The sequence below is a fragment of the Cyprinus carpio genome, chromosome A9 (genome assembly GCF_018340385.1).
Source record: "Cyprinus carpio isolate SPL01 chromosome A9, ASM1834038v1, whole genome shotgun sequence".
In the NCBI taxonomy this organism is placed as follows: Eukaryota; Metazoa; Chordata; class Actinopteri; order Cypriniformes; family Cyprinidae; genus Cyprinus; species Cyprinus carpio.
This window is the reverse complement of record NC_056580.1, coordinates 7,902,302-7,924,222: the sequence shown is the minus strand read 5'-3', so window position 1 is coordinate 7,924,222 and position 21,921 is coordinate 7,902,302. Positions and strand designations below refer to the sequence as shown.

General features: G+C 37.6%; 1 protein-coding gene across 1 annotated transcript in view; it reads left to right on the top strand.

The window, feature by feature from the left end:
- Nucleotides 1-21,921, top strand: part of LOC109084896 (unconventional myosin-XVI-like) — a 50,707-nt gene that overhangs the window by 28,782 nt on the left and 4 nt on the right. The window contains 5 exon segments of the mRNA XM_042763078.1: nucleotides 187-557; nucleotides 1,483-2,649; nucleotides 6,188-6,340; nucleotides 7,386-7,471; nucleotides 20,671-21,921. The exon segment at nucleotides 20,671-21,921 is cut by the window's right edge and continues 4 nt beyond it. Coding sequence (XP_042619012.1) covers nucleotides 187-557; nucleotides 1,483-2,649; nucleotides 6,188-6,340; nucleotides 7,386-7,471; nucleotides 20,671-20,847 — 1,954 coding nt within the window. The 3' untranslated portion in view covers nucleotides 20,848-21,921.

Genomic DNA, 21,921 nt, shown 5'->3' with positions numbered 1-21,921 from the left:
CACATCATACATTGAGACAGGACATATGCTTCTAGTCTGATAGTGAGTGAGATTGAAAGAATGAACATATGAATGAATAATGACTTGCTAGATTGGGCAGGGGGAAAAGATACATGGGTAATATCAGTCATGATGAATGACAGGAACGTCACTAGAAAACTTATGATTATTCATCCTTTTGTTTAGGGCTGTTGAAAAAAGTGGAAGGGTTAACGATGTGGCAGGCCGTGGGGGGAACAGACCAATCCGGCATTTCCGCTCCAGCTCTGTGCCTCTCCCCCTGGTTATGGACAGCTTGGTACACTCCAGCATCGGGACATCAATCAAAGCAGCCCTTCAGCCTGCGCCATACTCCACTGAGGAGGGGAATGGAGGGAGCCTCTCCTCCCCACGAAAACAACCTCCTCCCAAACCCAAAAGAGACCCCAATACACGTCTGAGTGCATCATACGAGGCAGTGAGTGCAGGGCTGAGTATTGCACCCAAAGACAGCCCTGCTGAGGGTCAAGCCTCTCCATCTGGAAGCCCACCAAAAACCCAGCTCTCTCCTTCTGATCGTACGTATTAATATGAGCTCAAACATCCACTACATGTCCAGAAGTATGTGGACACCCTCTTCTACACTGAACAAAATTATAAACGCAACACTTTTGTTTTTTGCCCCCATTTTTCATGGGATGAACTCAAAGATCTAAGACTTTTTCTATGTACACAAAAGGCCTATTTCATAAATCTGTCTTGATCTGTGTTAGTGAGCACTATTGTGGCCAGCCTAAGGGACATCTGTGCAATAATCATGCTGTCTAATCAGCATCTTGATATGCCACACCTGTGAGGTGGATGAATTATCTCGGCAAAGGAGAAGTGCTCACTAACACAGATTTAGACAGATTTGTGAACAATATTTTTGAGAAATAGGCCTTTTGTGTATATAGGAAAAGTCTTAGATTTTTGAGTTCAGCTCATGAAAAATGGAGGCAAAAACAAAAGTGTTGCGTTTATAATTTTGTTCAGTGTATTATGCATGACGTATTAACCCACAAAAAGCCTAAACCTGAATCCTACTGAACGCCTTTCGGTTGAATTGGACACTGACTGAGAGCCAGACCCCATCGTCTAACATCAAAGTCTAACCTCACTTATGCTGTTGTGTCAGAACTGGAGAAATCCCTGTATCTCTATTCCAACATCTAGTGGAAAATCTTTCCAGAAGGTTGCAAGAGGAATTAGGGACTACCAGCTCACTATTAATGACAATGATTTCGAAATAATAAACGTTAATGCAGTGTAGATTGAATGTAAATATAATGTAGGTGTGGTGTTCATATGTCCACATACTTTTGGCCATATAATGTCCATCTTTCATACAACACAGAACACAATGTCTTAATTTATCTCAGTATTGAGAATTGTTCCTGGCATTCCACTAAACATATTTTCCCTTTCCTTCCAATCTCATCCATCATCCAACTACACCTCCAGCTCTCTCTAAACCACGCCCTCACAGTGATGACTACAGCACCATGAAGAAGATCCCACCCCCCAAGCCCAAACGCAGCCCTAATACCAAACTGACGGGTTCTTATGAGGAGATATCTGTACCTTCCCCTGCACGCCCCACGGACATGAAAATTGTCAGCCTGGTACGAGGCGGCCACTGCTTGGGCCTCATCCAGCGAGCAGCATCTGCGGATGGCCCCCATTTGTCTGTGCTAAGCCTCTACCCCTGTCAGGATGAGGAGGATGTGTATATCGAGATGGTGGGGGCCTCACGAACCCTTAGCCTGGCTGACTCCCACAGTCCAGAGATGGGAGAGGCGGTATACGAGGAAATGAAATACTTCCCAACTGACGAGGTGGGGTCAGCTCCTGTGGCCAAGCCTGAAACTGTCAATCCCACTACCGCTACCCTACCTGCCCCAGGGCTGGAAGTCAAGAGGCCCGTGACCTTGATGGATCACTCTGGCACTATCGGAGTAAAGCAGCAGGGCAAGGATGGGACTGCATGTGACATTCCAGCTCCATTCCCTAACCTCCTTCAACACCGTCCCCCACTTCTAGTCTTCCCCCCGTCCCCTGTCACCTGCTCTCCGGCCTCGGATGAGTCCCCCCTCACCCCCCTGGAGGTGAAGAAGCTGCCTGTGTTCGAGACCAACCTCAACTATACCAGCCAGGATGGGGGCAGCCCACTCTCACCCCAGTACACCCGTCAAAGAGCTGACTCCTCACCGAGTCTTTCTGTCTTAATGCCAGACAAGTCCACGCCGCCCTTGACTCCTCCTCCCCCTTCGGCAGCACTTCCACCTCCTTACCGCCCCCCATCCCACTTCCCCTTCCCCCCTGAACCAAACTTCTTTGCCCTGACACGTGCAGCTTCTGTGGCTACCACCGATTCCCCCAAAGTCCCCCATAAAATAGGGCACGGTTTGGCAGAGACACCCCCAAGCAGTTCCAAGCCTCCCTTCTCCCCAGTAAAGACCTCACGGCCAGAGCCCCGCAGATCTCATTCCTGCTCCTCCTCACCTCTGCTCTTCAATCCTGCCAATGGGAGATCCCTCACCAGCCCTCTGGATGAGCTCAACACCCTTTTCAGCTCAGGGCGCAGCCTGCTCCGCAAGTCCACCACTGGGAGAAAGATCCGTGACAGCGGTGAGTAAGAGTCTGTGCACGTGTTTGGGTTCTTGTGTTATAAAGGTGTTATAAGGACTTCCAGTGCCATTTGCGCCACCAAACAGAATTGCATAATAATGAGTGACCAGTCAGGTCTCTCAAGCACTACAAGCACCACTTTCTTTAGTTGAGCCAGTGTTGGACCACGTCAGGCTTTTCAGTCCAAAAAAACGTTGTTGAAAGCACCACAGAGTGACAGTATTTCTACGTTTTGCTGAAATCAGTTTACAAATTGCCTACTTACAGTTGTCTGAAACATCAAGTTAGTTTTTGAGAAAGTGTTTTAATATTGAACTAAATGGCTCACCCAAAAATGCATTCTATCATCACTTACCCACTATCATGTTGTTCTAAACCTGTATAACTTCCTTTCTTCTGTGGAACACAGTAGAACAGAGTTTGAAGAATGTTTCTACTGTTTTTGTCCAAAACAACATAAACAACTGACTTTCACTGTAAAAATAAAAAGATAGAGACTACTTTAAAATATCATATTTTGCATTTCACTGTAGAAAGACAGTCATACAGATTTAGAACGACATGAGGGTGAGTAAATAATTACGCATTTTCATTTGTGTGTGAACTGTCCTTTTAAACTTGCATTACATGCTCCAGACACATGAATCACAGATTTTTTTATAGCCAGGACACATGATTATGCTTAATTTGCTGCAGGAGCATTAAAATAGTCTGGTCAAATTATAGAAACTTTCTCAGCACTCTTTTGGTTAAATGTCATTTCATATATGTAGTTACTGAAAGGCACATCCTGATTAGTATGTTTTTTCTTGACTCATCCAGTGCCGTGCTTGTGTTTGTCAAAAACAGTGAGGTCAATGCTGAAAAAACAGACTTACAATAAAAACTGCAGTTTGCTCTCTCTCCGAAATCTATTCCGATGCAGGCAAAGTGTTTATGTATGATGGAGGTTTAGGCTGTATTGTGCATCTGCTCTGGATCAGTTTAGTTACAACATGACAACAACCTGATCCAACAACTGCCCTTAAATGCTTCTACACCATAAGCCCAAAGGTTGAACTGGGCCCGAATAATCTGGAATGGTGTTCTGGCAAATTTTTTTAATTTTATTTTTTTTAATTGATTATGGTCCAAAGAAATGCTTGTTCACCCTACCGTGGAGAAACTAATATATAATGCACATTAAGTACATGCCCATTTAAGGAAAAGAGCAAGTGTTAAATGTCACACTGAAAAAAGAATTTGACGAGGGGACGTTCCAAGGGAGGATGTTGAGTGTGTGTACCGATTGAGTTCACATGCTGTCTCTAACACAGTTTGCCCCGCCTCTTCTCCTAACCTTTGTATTTAATTAAAGATGCTTTTGTGTACATCTACTCCCAACATGGATTTATGAGCATGGATCCCCTATGACCCTGACCCATATGTGCTTGTAAGAACTTGAATGTGGTTTCACAAATGTGCAACTGACAAGTCTCATCTCAATATTTTAGTCCACTTGCACAATTGGTTGCATCTAACCATAAATGTCAGTTTTTGTTGAGCTGTTTACGATTTTCCTTTCTGGGGCTGAGAATCAGCTGTCTGCATTCTGTTTGTATCCATCACCAAGACCATGAAGGATCAATACAGTTAACTTGGCAACCACTATGACTAATTGCATCAATCAGAAGAAGCAGATATTTTTAAACTATATGTGGATCTAAACTCATTTCAACAATCGGACACTTTGATTGCAAAGAAAGATTGAGATATTTTTGTGGTTTTTGTGTATTTTAAATAATTTCAACAATCGGACACTTTGATTGAGCTTTAATTATTAGTTGCATGTATAAAAGCATTAAAGAAATATTATTATATTTATTATTATATTTAATTTATTTATTTTTATTTATTTTTTTTTACTCTGTCTTGATTCAGTTTATTGTAAAGGGCAGAGAGGGTATTAGCTGCAGTCACATAAATATTACATGGACAAGAGATGATGTAGCTATGAAATATTAAATATCAAAGTATCCCGCTCTGCTGACTGATGTGAATCGCTGCAATGTGTTAGAATCCCCAGAGTACTATGGGTGTATGTGTGTGTGTGTGTGTGTGTGTGTGTGTGTGTGTGTGCACGCATCTTAGGACACACTCAGCAACACTCCAGAGCAGAGGAAATTACTTCTTGTATTACTGTACATGTTCACACCTGTGTGTGTGAAATGAACAAACATTAAACTGTCATAGTGTTTGTGTCATGCTTGAAAATATTTCAAAGCATGTCTACAACACAACTGTCCCAACTGTTTCTTTATTATATACTCTCTATGACTGTCAGTCATCTTGATCGACAGGTGTTTCCTGTTTAATTTCATTTTCTTTTTCAAGTTTGATCCCTGATAGTTACACTGAAGTTAAACATTCAAAAGTTTAGGGTAAGATTTTTTTAAATACTTTAATTTCATTATACATTAATTCATTGACTTCATTAAATTGAGATGTATAATGTTCAAATAAATGCCGTTCTTTTAAACTTTCTATTTATCAAAGAAACCTGAAAAACTGCATCATGGTTTTCACATAAATATTAAGCAGCACAACTGTTTTCAACATCGATAATACGAAGAAATTTTTCTTGAGCAGCAAATCAGCATATTAGAATGATTTCTGTAGGATCATGTGACACTAAAGACTGGAGTAATGATGGAAAAAAGGAAAAATCTGCTTTGTAATTATACAAATATTTAGGTGAATTACGAAAATAATAAGATTTTCCCTTTTAATTGTAATCAGATCATCACAAGAACAGAAAATCATTTTACTTTTCAATAGTATGTTGAAAAAATGTGTGTATAGAAATGCAAAACAGTAGCATTTTTATTTGGGGGCTCAGAATTTTGGACCTATAGACTTAGAACGAAATGAAATACCTAATTTAAAAGGAAGACAAACCCAATTACACATCAGTAGATACATATAAACACAATAGCCGATCTCAAGTGTAATGCAATGTGACTGTTTTCCTCATGTGAATGTATAAGGTAGTGTCAGTAGGGGTCCCAGACACAAAGCTGCAGTTAATGAATCTCTGATAACCCCAGATGGTGGCTGTGAAGTCAGATGCTCATGACATGAGTGAGAGCATGCTGTAATGGAAACAGGGCTTTTAACAGGGGTTTAAAGGGGCAACTGACCCCTGTGCTATATCCATCCCTGTGGTGGTCAGATCCAAGCATACACACATGCCATGAGGCTTAAACATCCCCTCGTGCTTCCGCTCACTCTGCCTTCAACGTCATTGCTAGACTCAACCATTCCCACAATTCCTGGCCGGAGCAGCTGCCCCTGCAGATATGTTTGTGACTCAATGTGGCAGGTGTTAACTTGCAAGTCACGTCGTCACCTTTATTTGTCATAAACTGGGAACACATAGGACGATGGTCACTGTTAGATGGTCTGTGGGGCCTTATGTGGTGCCGAAGCATAGGTTACACATTGTCTTGATGTGAATCAATGTATTTATTGAATATTTTTATTCATTTCTATTCAATAGGACTCTCAAATTCCAACATCAACCTGCCAGGTCAAGAGGATCAAGGCCCCATCTCTCCATCAGCACAGTTACAGGACAAAAATGCCAACAACCACACCTCACCCAGCTCGTCAAACCCAGCACCCGTTGAGAATGGCAACCAGATCTCCAATGGTAATGGCACAAGAGGTTTAGGGTGATGAAGCTTGTTCAAACTGGACACCAAACACTGGGTCCCATTCGTTAACCACAAAATAATTCATCAGTGGTATGTAATTGCATGTTTAAAGCTTAGGATAAAAATGTGAACCAAGGCAAATCACACAAACTCAAAAATAGGGCTGGGCATCTTTAAACATAATATATAATTTATTTATTTACTTATCCTTTATTTATTTATGTATATTTATAGCCATTATGCAAATACATTAGATGTAAGAAACAAGACCAGCTGGAATTCATATAAAATTATTACAATTATATCCTTGTTGTTAAACATTCAGACAGTAGCTACTTTCCATTAAAATTCCCATATTAATTTATTATTAATAATACTAATATAGATAATCATAATAATTGTATGTAAAAATTACTTTTAATAACAATAATTAAATATTATAATTTATTTATACCCTTTTTCTCATGTAATTAAAAAATATTATTACAAAAATAATTTGCAAATAAACCAGTTTTCATGAAAATTATTCAGTCACATCACAAATATATGAATTTATATAGACTTTATGCACGTCTTGCCAAAATAATTATAATATATATATATTATCTATATATATATATATATTCTCATCATACTACTATAGATTCAGATTAGCATTTTTATTTTCAGACCTATAACTGTTTACATTTAGAAGTTGATCTATATATTCACAATCTACATTTATATATTCAACTCTATAACTTCAGATCTATTTTAAACTTGGAAAGCAGCCAAAGCACTGAATCTGATGGTCACATAATTTCAAAAACAAAACTAAAACAAACATATAGAGCATAAACCTAAAGCTGAAATTCTATACAAAACAAAGTTTGAATACAAGTGGTAAATGCTGAATAACAGACATACTGTATGTAGGAGAAAAAAGTAGGAAATTCCATACAGTGTTCGCATTATGTGATTACAGTGCACAGCAAAGCAACATATTGTAGAACATGCATGAAGGATGTTGCATTTAACATTCGGATATTTCTCTCTCAATAGGGACATTGGAAGACGAGGGACATCCAAAGTCAAATGCGTCCAGTACCCCGGTGTTACACAGGCACATGGACAGCCACCACACTCAGGTAAGGCCTTTACACAAACCCACACTCACATGCACATGCTCTGTTGTGGCATCTGTCATTCACTCTTCCATTGGAAGAAGGTCTCCAGTGACCCCGAATGGCAGATGTAATCATGGGTAATGAAAGTGAGAGCGGGTCCTATGTCATCCCAGACTCAGCACTCTGCCAAATGAAATGAGTGAAGGCTTATCTGGAGATCGTATTCAGAGGTGCATTAGAGGAGAGGGGTGGTGCTCCAGCCCTGTTCTCCTCCGCAGGAAAGATCAGTGTGTGCCCTCTGTGCTTCTCAGGATCTCACTGTGTGTCCTGAAAGCAGGGTTACCCTCACTAAACTTTAAAACTTAATGAGGGTTCTCTTGGAGCTTTCTACCTCAATAACACTACAGTATGAGTCTCTGTTCTCTGTATTGCTCTCTTAACAGTACCAGAATACTTATTCTCGTCTGTTTTTATTATAATACTCAAGCCAAGTGTTTTTTTTAAACATGGCTGTAATACCATGGTACATTTTTGGTACAGTGATATTTGGAAATTTACCATGATAAATTATTATTATCAATTATTATTATTATTATCAATTATTATTATTATTATTATTATTATTATATTATTATTATTATTAATGTTACAAGTAAATTTATTCTTAAAAAAATCTTTAAAAAAGTACCTGAATGTAAATTTGATTTATTTTTAAATCTGAATAAATCTATATGTATAATAATAATATAGAATTTATAATATATCTGAATGTATGAATATAGTTATACACCTGCATTGTTAACTGTAACTATATAAGTTCAGGAAAAAAAAAAAAGATTTGCATTTAAATTTTCAGATTTATGAATGTATATTCAGATTTACAAAAATATAAAATTAATTAAAACATTTATATATTTAGCATTACAACGTTATATTCAGGATTAATACATTTATATTCATATTTCATCTAATTATTTCCTGTAATTTTTAATTCATCTAATCTGGCCCTTCATAATATACCAGAATAGGATTACAGTTGTTAAATTCCTTACGATTCCTATCCCATCCAACTAAATTACGTTCTGTCTATCTTTACATTTATTTTTCACTCTCTGGTGTGATATATCCAAATATGACTTCTAGAAATAAAAGAGGCAACTGCTGTTAAAGGAAGACTAATTTACATGCTGTTTGTGATAGGCTTTTTTCAACAAACACATGAAACATCAATGGTTTAACTCCTGTCTTTACATAATCTTGTATTAAATGATAAATATATATGACCTTGACCTTAAATAATAAATGGATGATCGCCAATGGCTGCCAGATAAAAAGCTTCAATGAATCAAGGCTGAATCTTCCTAAATGTCTTGCTTATAGATAGCTTTGACCGTGACATCGGTGGCATGGCATGAACACATTGATCAGAATACAATGTATGTGACGTTCAATCACTAACAGAAAGACCATATTAGGAATAAGGAAGCCATAGCCAAACATGCAGTACGTGACATTGGTAGTTACATTTAAAAAGACAATACGTATGCATACAAGAGTGCACGTACGCACACACAGCCATAGCTAGAGCAGACACCATCTGTTAGGATGATGGGATTGGGGACAGATATATGGCACTGTCACCTGCTGACAGCAAAGAGAGAATTCTTTGATTTATGGCAGTCAAAAGCTCATTTTATAAGCTTATGTGCTTTGTAGAAAGACCTACAACAGACTGTGCCGGCTCGCATAACTGTATCATCATCTGAGTGAATGTGGCTATGTTCCAAAACGTAGTGAGATGCCTATGTAGGTTGCATAGACGGGGTCCCGACAAAGCATACAGGCTGAGAGAAAGAGGTTTCGATACAGCGATAATCTGAGTGACAGCTGCATCACCTCATTGGTTGACTGACAGTACCTCAGATATTTACACTGTTGATATTTTACCCTGGGTATAGAACATACAGTGAATAAGAAAATATTATATCAGAATGGTATCATCATGAAAACAGCAAACTGTCCCGCTGACTTGGATGACACCTCTTCTGACACCAAAAGAGTGCTTGTTCTTGTGTCCGTACATGAGAGCCAAACGGCGACGTAATGGACTATTACTACAAAAACCTGCCTACAAATAAACATGTTGTGTCATGTCTGCTCTGTTTACAAGCCTAATAAATTTTGGGAACACATTCTAACACTGAATTCAGAATTATGACATCACAAGCTGCTTTTAATGCAATATTCACAAGTAATTTAAATATGCACACTACTGTTCAAAAGTTTGGATTTGAAAAGATTTTTGAAAGAAGTCTCTTATGCTCACCAAGGCTGAATATATTTGATAAAAAATACAGTAAAACAATAATTATTACTACAATTATTAGTACAGTTTAAAATAGCTGTTTTCTGTGTCAGTATATTTGAAATATTTGAATTACATTATTACCCTACAATAAAAAAGATATATATAACATTATTTTATTACTGATAGAAATATTTATTATTATTTATGTCAAAAGTATGGTATTATATTGTAGTTTGACTGAAATTGATTGAAAGTTTATTTTGATCAAAATAAACAACACAATAAACAAAAATGGTATTATTGTAGTTTGATATTATTACCATTTCAAAAATAAATTAAACAGTAAATTGTTAAATTACCATTTAAAATAAATTAAATAGTAATTATTTATATTTTATATATATTTTTTTATATTTTTATTTTTTTTTTTTATTTTTAATTTTTAATTGTGGTGTGTGGTGTTATGATTTTTTATAATTTATTATTTTTTCTGATTAATAAACATTTTTGGAATTGAAATCTTTATATATATATATATATATATATATATATATATATATATATATATATATATTGTATATATATATATATATATATATATACTATATATATATATATATATATATATATATATATGTATATATATATAGATATATATATATATATATATATATATATATATATATATATATATATATATATATACTATAGTATACATATAAAATACATATATATATATATATATATATATATATATATATATATATATATATATATATATATATATATATATGTATGTATATACGTATGTGTATATATGATATATGTAGATATAATATATATATATATATATATAGACAGAGATAGTAGCTGGGAGTCGCTGCGCATATACCATGTACAAGATGTTATCACGTCACATCAGATATTATGCAAATATCTCCATTATTTTATGCAGACGATATATTTTGTTTCATATCATCTAGCAAGACCGAGCTGTCACATTATTATATGAATATCAATATGTATCAAATATATATGTTGTATTATAGTAAGGTAACAGGGTAGAAGCATTTTGAATTTCACTAGTGATACCCGAGATGCTTTGTACCTCAAGAAGCATTGAATGACTCTCTGCTTACCGGATCCTATTCTGTCCTCGGTTTTCCGGCCTGTGCCACATGATAGGGGTCAAGGTCACAGGACCGCATAGAAACCAGGAAGTGGATGCAGAAAAGATGCATAGATGCATGTCTACATGTCTTGTACAGACACAGGGCTGCCTTCTACGCCATAAATAAAACTTAAATTATTCTACCGAATAATTAAATATTCAAAACGACAGAAAAGCCCCCTGCAGAGGGAAGTGACCTACACGCTAGTGCTCTCTGAAACTGGACGCTAACCTTTTAAACCACATCAACTAAAGTATATACTCACTCACTACAAATACTCAGACCTCTGGTAACTTTACACTGAAGTTTCAAATTTGCCATGCTGTGCCAGATGCGCTCTCATAACAAAACATTGAACAAACTGATGCTAAAACATCATGTCCACCATCTAAGTCTTAACGTATTTATCGATGTGGCGTCAAACAACATAAGAGCCGATGTGTGCCAGTAAATCCAAGTCCTTTTATCTAAGGTCTGACTTGAGGAAAAACAGATGGCAGTGATGATGTGCTCCCATCACTCAAATGTAACCCCACCAGAGGTTATCCTCAAAGGGACGCTCTACCTCTTAATGTCCTTATGGCACTCGGAAGCAGGAAACAGCCTTTTAATTCCCCTTAACATGTATTAGCACACGCCTGCCTCATATTTCCCCATCTCTGCTCTCTGTATCTCACTCCTCCTCTCATCTGGTCCGTCCTCTCCTTATTGATCCACATCGTAATGTCTCATAACATGCGGAAGATCATGATGTTTAATTATTGATCAGCTTGGTTTCGCCGGAGATTGCGACTGAGAGCGAGAATGAGACGAGCACAATCAGGCCTTATCAGCATTCAGATCCGGCGGGTGCCAAAGATTGCTTAGAAAATGACAGCTGGAGGAATGAAGTGTTCCCAGACTGGCACTCTGGTAATAGAGTATTCTTGCTCTGTGTCTGTATGCGATAAGGTCTGAAGAGGTCATCTCTTCTGACAGAGCTGCTGTGTATCACGCAGTCCTGTAGATGCTGACTGAGATGTGGAGATCCCTCGGATCAGATGCACAACTGACTGTAGTGATCCCAAGAAGTATTTGGACACTTCAGACATTAAAAGGATGATTGCCATTGCATAAATTAAATACCAACACCAAGTAGCATCTATTGTAAAGAAAGATGGCAAAAACACACATAATTATATTATTTTTAATTATATTTTAAAATAAATGTTTTTCACATTTAATATATTAAAATTGCAAATATTTTAGCGATGCAAAGGTTTTTTTTTTTTTTGTTTTTCACTATATAAAAGTCTAGTGCCACATTATCACTTCAGAAATCATTCTAATATGCTGATTGAAATAAAAAAAGTGCAAAATGTTCCACAAACTTTTGAATGCATTTTTAGAAAACCATAAATTGTGCATTAATTATATTGTTTTTATTAATTAATCACAGAAATGCTGTGATATCTTTCGCGATTGAAAATTTTTATAAATGCCCAGCAACTGCCACATTATCCTATATAGAAATCTATTCTATATATATGATATATATATGATTATAGATTATATTTCTTATGTATGTAGTGTTGTTTTAAAAGTTGTTTCGAATGTAACTTTGCATGCTCAAAGCCTAATGTGGAACTCATTTAATGGATATTTATTTTTTAAATTTTTTTATGCATATATTTGTAGGGCTGTGAATAGTTCAGTAAGCAAAAGTCATATATACGATACATATCATGATATGGGACTGCACTGAAATTACCCTCAACAGAATTTAGTAAAACAGCTGTTTATTAAACACCGCACTAACTAAGGTGAAACGTTGCTGATTACATTCTTCTGGAGCAGGCAATTTTCAGTGTGCAGACTTCAAACTTCCTTTACCTCCATAACTGTACCACAGTACAATATAGGTAATGGCATGTGTGTTTTCATACTTACGTTGGGCACTCCCCACCAGGTATTCTGACTGTTTGCATCTTGTTTTTAAGCCCATAAATAATAATGTACTCGTTCTAATAAATTTATACTGTAATTTACCCATTCTAATATATAAAAAAATTATTTACATTGCTGGTAGGTTATCATTGCACAAATTAACACACTCTCTCTATACTATATAAAAAAAAACAGTTCTAAACTAATGCACTGTCTTCACTGTGTCTCATGCACAAGTTTATGCACACAGATCACGTTGTGGCCTTAGACATTCAGGAACGAACTTTCTAGCACCACCCCGCAGTTTTATCAACTAAATAGCTTAATCGCTCATTAGCTACATTATCTTTCTCAACAAGGAGCTGGTCTTAATCGCTCATTAGCTACATTATCTTTCTCAACAATTAGCTGTTTTTATAATAGTGATTTTATATTTTGTTATTTTGTTTTTAAATACGTCTCTTTATATCAGGCAACCCCGATTGTGTTCCTCTGCGGCTTGATTAAACCTTGTTGTACCCTATATATTATGCTCTATTCATATTCATCCTCACACTTTTCTACTCAATTTTAAATGTTATTCTTGTATTCAAATTAAGCACGATCCACTGCTGCACACGTGCCACATTATCGATACAGGGCCAGCAATGTAGGAATGCAATGTGACTTTAGTGTCCAAATACATTTTTGGAGCCACTAAAGGGCCCTAAAACTAAAACTAAACTAAACTAAACTAATGACTTTAGTGTCCAAATACATTTTTGGAGCCACTAAAATTTAGTGAATCTTGATGCAAAGTATGCCTACTGAATCAAAGCAACCTTGTACTTATACAGTCATATCATCCAGTCTTTTTATGATTAGTCTTCTAGGCTTTCAATAACTTCTGCACATCAGCTACAGGTAATCATATGTATTGAGCACAGGATTTCATGTTGTGGAAAGAATGTAAGAAATGCTGTATGTGTTTTGAATGTTCTCTCTGTGTCTTTTTCTCCTCTCTTCCAGAGGGGTCACCTCAACTTCTCGCCCTTCGGTGCAGGGGCGGCGCTGTAGGCTGGGGGCCTGAATGAGCCCTCAGGCCTGTGTAGGGATGGGGTGAGTCTGGTCTATAGCACAGTACCTCACTGACTGCCCTTCACCTTGCAATTCCCGTCTTTTACGTTTCCCTTTTTTTGCTTCCCATGCTATTGAAAGAAACTGCAGCTCTGCATCATCTAGGACTTACACTTGCAAAGCAGTAGGGAAGTGTGTGGGATGTGTGGGATAATGCTGTTGCGGTAATCAGTATTTAAGAAATAGTTCATCTAAAATTGAAGACTTATCATAATTTACTCATTGTATTATGTTGTTAAAAACCTGTCTTTCTTCTGAGGAACAAAAAAATTTTAATTTTGAAGAATGCAGATGGCTGCATTCCTGCCACCCACCAATAAATAGCAAAAAGTACCTAAAAACATCATTAAAGTAGTCCCACCTTGTGTGTTCAACAGAAAAAATAACAGCATATAAGCTGAAACTGACATGGCGATGAGTAAATAGAGGCAGAACTTTATTTTGTGGGTGAACTATTCCTGTAAATGCAATATTATTGAGGATTAAGTGTACTGTAAATGATCTACCGCACAGCATGTAATGTAGCTTGTTGTTCACACATGCTTCCTTCTGACTGTGTCAGATTGGAGACAGACGCAGTATTACAGTCAAGTCTCAGTTCACTTAAAAATGAGCTGCAGTTTTTGTTGAAATTCCTCCATTCCTCATCACTGGCTCTTCTTTTGTTGCTGCAAACATGGTGACCCTGCTCTTTTCTTGATCCTTCATTCAATCCTTTTCCTTTTATACTCTGTCCTTCCTAAGTTTTGCTTATTGATTTTGTGGAGTTTGTCCTCGATCAGTTTATTTTTACCTGCTGAATCATGCCTTATAGAGAGTGTGGAGCAGCACCACGTCTCTGCACTGAATCAGTGGCTCTTGTTTTTTTATATTTCAACCACAAACAAATGTTCACATGTGCCACACATATGGCCAGAGGAAACTGTGTAAATGATACAGATGGATATATGCCAGGGATGGCCACAAGTACAATTATTGATAGCGAAAAAGGAACATCTTCAAACCATTCCACACCAATTAAAAACCAGTGAGAACTAGTAAGTAACTCATTTGAGGATCATGGTGCAATTTTCTGTAATACTTTGCATTTCAAACTCAAACATTAAAGTTTTTAAATATATGACGAGTTGAATTGGTGTGTTAGATGAGGGAGACAGTGCTGGGCTGCTCCAGGACAGTTTTGAAAACCATTTCTAAAATGTGACTTGTATATAACAAATACTTGTATGCACAGTTTTAAGGCCGCTTTAATTGCCTTTTTGGTAATTTAATGACTTAACTGATGACATAACTACGGCATTACATGCTCGTTTCTTTTGTGCTTTAATATGAAATGATATACTTTAAAATAAATGATTTTACTGTATATTAAAAAGACCATTTGTGTGGTGGTTAGTATCATGAACCATTCACTGTTATCCTTGAGCTCCACCTTACCTCAGATGTCCTTTAACTTCATGCCTGTAAGCTATTATTATAATAATCCTAAAGGATTTTCCTGTATGCGATTATCAGGATTCTCTAGGTTTGTCCTCTCTCAACCTGGTTTGATATGCCTTTCACAGCTTTTTAATGTCCTCAGATGGTCGGAAGGCTTTTCAGGAGCGTGAAGAGAAATGGCTGAGGAGCGCTTGTTAGAGGATTATGGTTAACCATGAGTCTAGTCTGATTAATTATCTGTCCTGCTGAACTCGTAGGAACTCAATCTTGATGCACCAAGCCTGGGGATCTTATGTTCATGTTTATTCGTGAGAGAGCGCGAAATTGCTTAAGACACGCTTAAGAGTTTCTCTGAAGATGCTGAAGTGCATAAGAGAATAGCTTTAATCTGATATCAACAGGAATTTTCTTTTTTTTTTTTTTTTTTTTAATCTGTTTTCTCACCATGTGCAGGGTGACCATCCTCCATGAGACATCACATTAACATTGATTTCTTTTGTTGGATGACTTCAAGACCTTGTTTTGAATCTAAACACAGTGAGGCTATGTTCTTTCAAGTACATTCATTCTGCATCTTTTGTGAGTGTGTACAATCAGGTTCTGTGGCGTCTGATCAAAACAAACTGGCTGATGAAGGACTGTGTCATCTTCTTTCCAGTGGTTGTATTCAGATCAGAACAGACTAGCTTTGCACATGACCCTCTCCCAATACTGCTCCATTCACTGCGTCTGCTTACCAGTTGAACCCCAGCACTTGGCCGATTGGTCCTTTGCTTGTGTTTAAGCTAATCTTCAATGAGCACAGTTTGCTAGTTGATTCAATGGAAGACTTTCAGACCAAGGATTTCCATCAGCTTTGAAAATGAAGGCATCATGAGATGGCTCTGGGTTCCTCAGAGAGTGTTCGGACAGCTGTATTCCCAGTCTGGCTTATGATGTTCCTTTATGAATTAAACACCAAAACAGTTTGAAGAATAGAGAGCAAAATGATGGAAGCCAAAACAGTTTGAGAAGAACTGGCAGTAAAAATATGATGAATAAACAGGCCTAAATGTGCATGAAACTCACAGAACTTGAACAGAATCAGAACTTGAACATCTACAATCCATAGAATTGAACAAACCCTTCCATGTTTGCTGACTAAATATTATGGCTAATCTTATAATGCAGTCAGATATCGCTAAGGCTTTAGTGTACTCGGCGCCATCATTTACATATTTAAATTCATTCGTCAGAAAAGACAGAAAAAATCCTTAGATTCTATCTGGGTGCTTTTTGTTACTATTTTGCAGCCATATGCCATTTTTGGACTTGAAACCTCAATACTGGTATGGTATTATATTTTGGACACTCACCATGGTAGTACAATGATATTCTTGCAGGTAACATGGAGTATCTGAAACGCGGGTCTCGGTGCAAGGTTGATTCGCGATCGCATTCCGGGGGTGGGTGGGGGATGGATGCAGGTTCCCCCTCGGTCCGTTCGCTGCCCTAAGGACGGCCCTGATCTGACTAGCTCTGATTTCATTGGAAATTTGATTGGACAAATTTATTTCCTTCCTTTTAAAGGTTAATAAGCCTGTTTATTTCAACATCTCAAATTATTAAATGGAGAGTTGCATTTGATTGTTTGCTTCATGATCCTATTAGAAAAGACCTGTGACACGTTTTAGCTTGTGTCCCACCAGTTAAAAACCACTGCTGTCTGTAGTAGACCCTAAAGCCATTTGAGAAAGGCTGAAAAGCATATAAGCCATGAAAAGCCATTTTATCAGTTGCCATTACTGCCACCTTAAAATGAATAGTATCCAGTGTTGCCGTATACAGCACAGATAAGACATAGCAGACATACTCTCTCATATGAAGGACAATAGAGAGGACAATAGAAGTGGAAAGAGCAAGTTATACGTTGAGCCGAATGCCCCAGAAGAGTGAAAATCCTATAATATGCGTGTTAATAATGATTCTCTGGCCTTTGACCTTTGTATCAAGATTACTTTGGTAGTTGCGGAGGCTAATGCAGTGCAGACGCCTCATGGATGATAAGACCGTGATGAGCCTCACATGTCCCTGCTGACCTTTCACTACACTGACATTCAGCCATGACCCGTATTGAGTTCCAGCCCTATATCTCATGAAGAGGTGAGCTGGGCTGAATGTCAGGCCACGGGCCGCCCCTCTCCCCAGGGACAGGATATTTCCATGTGTCCTCCCCTTCTTCTGAACCTACTGACCATCTGCCCTTATTTACTTGTTTACTTTCGAAATTTTAGAAATTAGGTTTGTTTGTTTTGTCTGTTTGGTTTGGCACATGCTGTTAGTGTGTTGTTTTGGGATTTTTAAATTGCATGCAGTTGAAATGAGAGCTGTCAGTATTTTGGTCTTGTTTTGCAGTAGAAATATCATTAAAATGTCATAAAATAAAAAATAAAAAATCCAAAGGTAAAGTAAGTGAAGATATCTTTCTTTCTTTCTTTCTTTCTTTCTTTCTTTCTTTCTTTCTTTCTTTCTTTCTTTTCTTTCTTCAAGAGGAGATTAGAGTTACATTTCTTTCTTTCTTTCTTTCTTTCTTTACATACTGGCAAAGTTTTGCTTAAAAAATCAAAAGATAGAGTTACTAAATGAGTAATTATAAATTGTATATATCCTGTGAAAATACAGTATGTCTATATATTTGCTTCTGAAATCATTTGAATTTTTTTAATGATTTTTACTGGCACATTTTTTTTTATGTATAGTACGCACTTAACACGAACTGCAATGGGAGCCGTTTCTTGTTTGGAAACCTCCAGAGACCCCATTTCATCTGAATTGCAAAACCTGAATCACTGAATATTCTGTCAGTTGATTGTCAAAGAACTGGATGTCCCCAATGGTTTGTGAGGCTAGGCTAAATTTAGAGTATAAGTGGTCATGTAGCCCGCCTGTCTGTATCCACATCTCTAAGCGTGCATGTGTGCCCTTTGATGAAGCCCATAAATAATGCAAGGTTAAACATAATGGTTTTTGTGCTTGAATATGAATAGCAGCATGCGATCCAAGTACTTTGTGTGTGTCTTTGTAGACTGTCCAGATAGCATTACAGGTGTGAATACAGTGATTGACACAGACGTCGTGCTGGGTCTTAATGAGTGTACACGATTTGTTCGGTTTAGTTCGGTTCACTGTGTGCCATCTTTGTGTTTCTGCTTTGCTAGCGTAGTGATGTCAGGTGATGTAGGTGTAAATTATGGATCAGAACTTTCGAGCAGTACGTGGGTGTGCGCGTCTCTGTAGGGTTACTAGAATACGCTTCTGCTGTACTGTAACATCACCACTACACTCTCACCATGTTTCCGGATGAGTTCCCTCTCAGAGCCAACCAGAGCGGTAAAATAGGCTAGGGCATCCCGTTGCATCATTCGAGATAGTCTAACAACACACTCTACTGTATGCTCAGCTACCATATCTTCATAAAGGCTTGAGCAGATCTAGTGTGATATACTACTGGACAGTTCCTTTAAGCCTTTGCAAACATAGTACATTCACATAGTTATGAAATGAGGGAATTAGCGAAGTGCAGAATTGTTTTTTTTTATATGTCCTGTTTTCATTTTATTTTATTATTTATTTTTTAATTGTTATTTTTATATGTCTATATAGGTTTTAGAATTATTTTAATTTAAATTTTAGTTGACATGAAAATGAGAAATGTTTCATTGGGAACCGGCTAAGTTAAAAACAGTTTCCTAATTAATAATAATAATAATAATAATAATAATAATAAAATACATCTATTTGCTTCTTAAATCATTTGATCATTTGAGATGGATTTGAATACTTATTGTTTGGAAAACTCAAGAGATTTCATCTCATTTGAATTGCAAAGCCTTAATCACTGTATATTCTGTCATTGGATTGTTATAGAACTGAATGTCCCAGATGATGAATGCCCCACCCCCATTTTTTGTTATATTCTTTAGCACATTCAACACATATCCAACACTTTCAATAGGGTTGCTTCACCTGGAACAACCTTACTCAAGGACAGTAATAGGTTGAGGGTTTGATCCAGGTTAACAGCCCAGTGTTGTACATCCTAAGCTCCAACTTTATGTCCTAAAGACTGTTTGTAAGGATTATGTTAGCTTTACTTATTAACTTCACCAGTAATAACAAATGGCAGTCTGTCCATTTAGCCATGCAGTTCTGCTGTCAGTCACTTTGTCCCATCAGACTCAGCCGTGTGTCCTATTAGAGAGAAAGAGCAAGTGGACAGGGGTTTTCTGTTTGACCAAACTATAGCCATGTGACTTTCCTTCAACCCTGTAGCCCTCATGATTGGATCATAGGCACAGCAGGGAGGTCTTGTACCATTTGTGGCATTTACCAGCTGCAGATGATTGGGATGGATTGATTTATTTGTTTATTGATTATGCTTGTATGATAGATGAATGGGTGGGTTTTGTGTATGTGTGTATGGCAGGGTTTCTGGTTGAATCCGGCAGCAGCTGTCAGGAAAGGTTTTTTTTTTTTTTTTTTTTTTTACAACTGTAGACCCTTTTTATCCTTGTGTTTTATTTCTCTTCCACCCTGTAACTGTCCAAAAAAAGGTCACTGTTAATTAAAAAAGAAAAAAAAAAGTTAGTTCAGTATAAAATTTTGTGTGTATGTATATTATGTATATATATTTATTTCTAATAGAGAAAAATAACAAAATACTTTACTCCTTATAAATTGTATTATTATATAGGATTTCTGACAAAGTTTGGATTTATTTCATAGATTTATCATGACAAAGTTTGTTCAGGTTTTTTTTCCCTTTTTTTTATATCATGGGCACTCTTATGTCTTAAATGAACCAATACCTTCGCTCATACCACCACTCCATAAATGCTGGACAAATTTCATTTCCTGATGCTTTGTGCATTACCCCATTAACCTCTAGTGTTATTTTACTTTTATGATCTAAATTATATTGGAATTGTAATTTGGATCACTGGAATTCTATTAATTGTTGGTAAGTACCTTAGATCAGGGGTAGCCAACCCCGCTTCTGTAGGGCTACCATCATGTAGAGTCCAACCCTAATCAAACACACCTGAACCAGCCAATCATGGTGCTCAGAATTACTTGAAAATAACAGACATGTTTTTTGGAGCAGGGTTGGACCTGAACTGTGCAGAAATGAAGGTCTCTAGAAGCAGGGTTGTCTACCCCTGCTTAGGATACAGCCATTATGCACCATGCTAAAAATGACCTTTCTTTCATTTTCTCAGGTGCTCCAGAGGTCACGTGTATGTGGGGATCAGTGGGCCACTCTGCAGGAATTATTGTGCTGGCGGAGGAGTGTTTGTGATGGTCGACCAGACTGGCAGAACGCTTGGCTCCACACAAATACCTCACCCACCCTAACAGTGAAGACCAAGAGTCCCAGAAAGAAATCATCGCCCTAGAGATTGTGGACTCCCTGAGTTAAACCTCAGTTAAACCCCACTCCTTAGGCCCGATGGCACTTTTTATGTTTTGCCCTTCACATAGGGGTGGCGTCCTCTAAACAGAGCCAGATTCTGGACTCAGGAGAGTAGGGCATCCCAGTTTGTTCTTGTTTCTTTCTTCACATCTTTGAATGAAAGGTTCCTTGGAAAATTGTTCCATGCCATCTCTCCTACTAATGGCCAACTGGGACAAAATAACATAAAGCCCCAGAAGACTACCAAGCCCAACTTTGAAAACACAAAGTCATCTTTGGGTTGAACCCCATTTGCAGTGTCCCAAACATCACACCATTTGGAAGATCTCATCATGTCGCTTTGATCGCAATTCATCAGTGCTATCTGAGGGCTGTGCAAACATCTCAACTGTGTGCAGTAGTCTACATTGTGGGCCATATTTTAGTTTTAAACCCTGGTGCTGGTCGCTCCACATGTGGTTGCTGTTGACTGGGTTGTGTAAAAAGTGCCAGTTCTGTCCCAACTCAAACACTCGGGACACATGGATGCGACAGACCTTAAAGTTTACAAGTCTTTGTGTTGACCTCCTAGGTCTAGCTTTGTGAACAAAGTCCTCCTTCAGGTTCAGAGAAGCAGCTACACCTCACGCTTTTTCTGGTGCTTTGGTTACCCTCCATCAGAGGAGGCAACCATCACACACAGGTTGTGACCTTACGAAGAGGTCAGGGTTCAGGGAAATCACCAGTAACATCACAGGTCCATAACATTTCCATCAGCTTCTGGACTACATTCATTGTTCACCCTAGGCCAATGAGTACATCTTGCGTCTCTTGACAAACTTGAAGACGCCTGGTTTATATCAAATGGTTAAAGAGCACAATTTTCCAAATACACCTTTAGATGAAACAGTCATTACTAGGGATGGATATTACTGCCGATGTGACTCTGACAAGCTCCCGTAACCGTTTTTGGACTTTTCCTCAAAGGTGCTTATGTACGAATGCTGGTTTGTATGGAAACATGTCAGTACCTTAGTAGACGACCTGTACAAACAGAACATGACTTTTGGTATCCCTG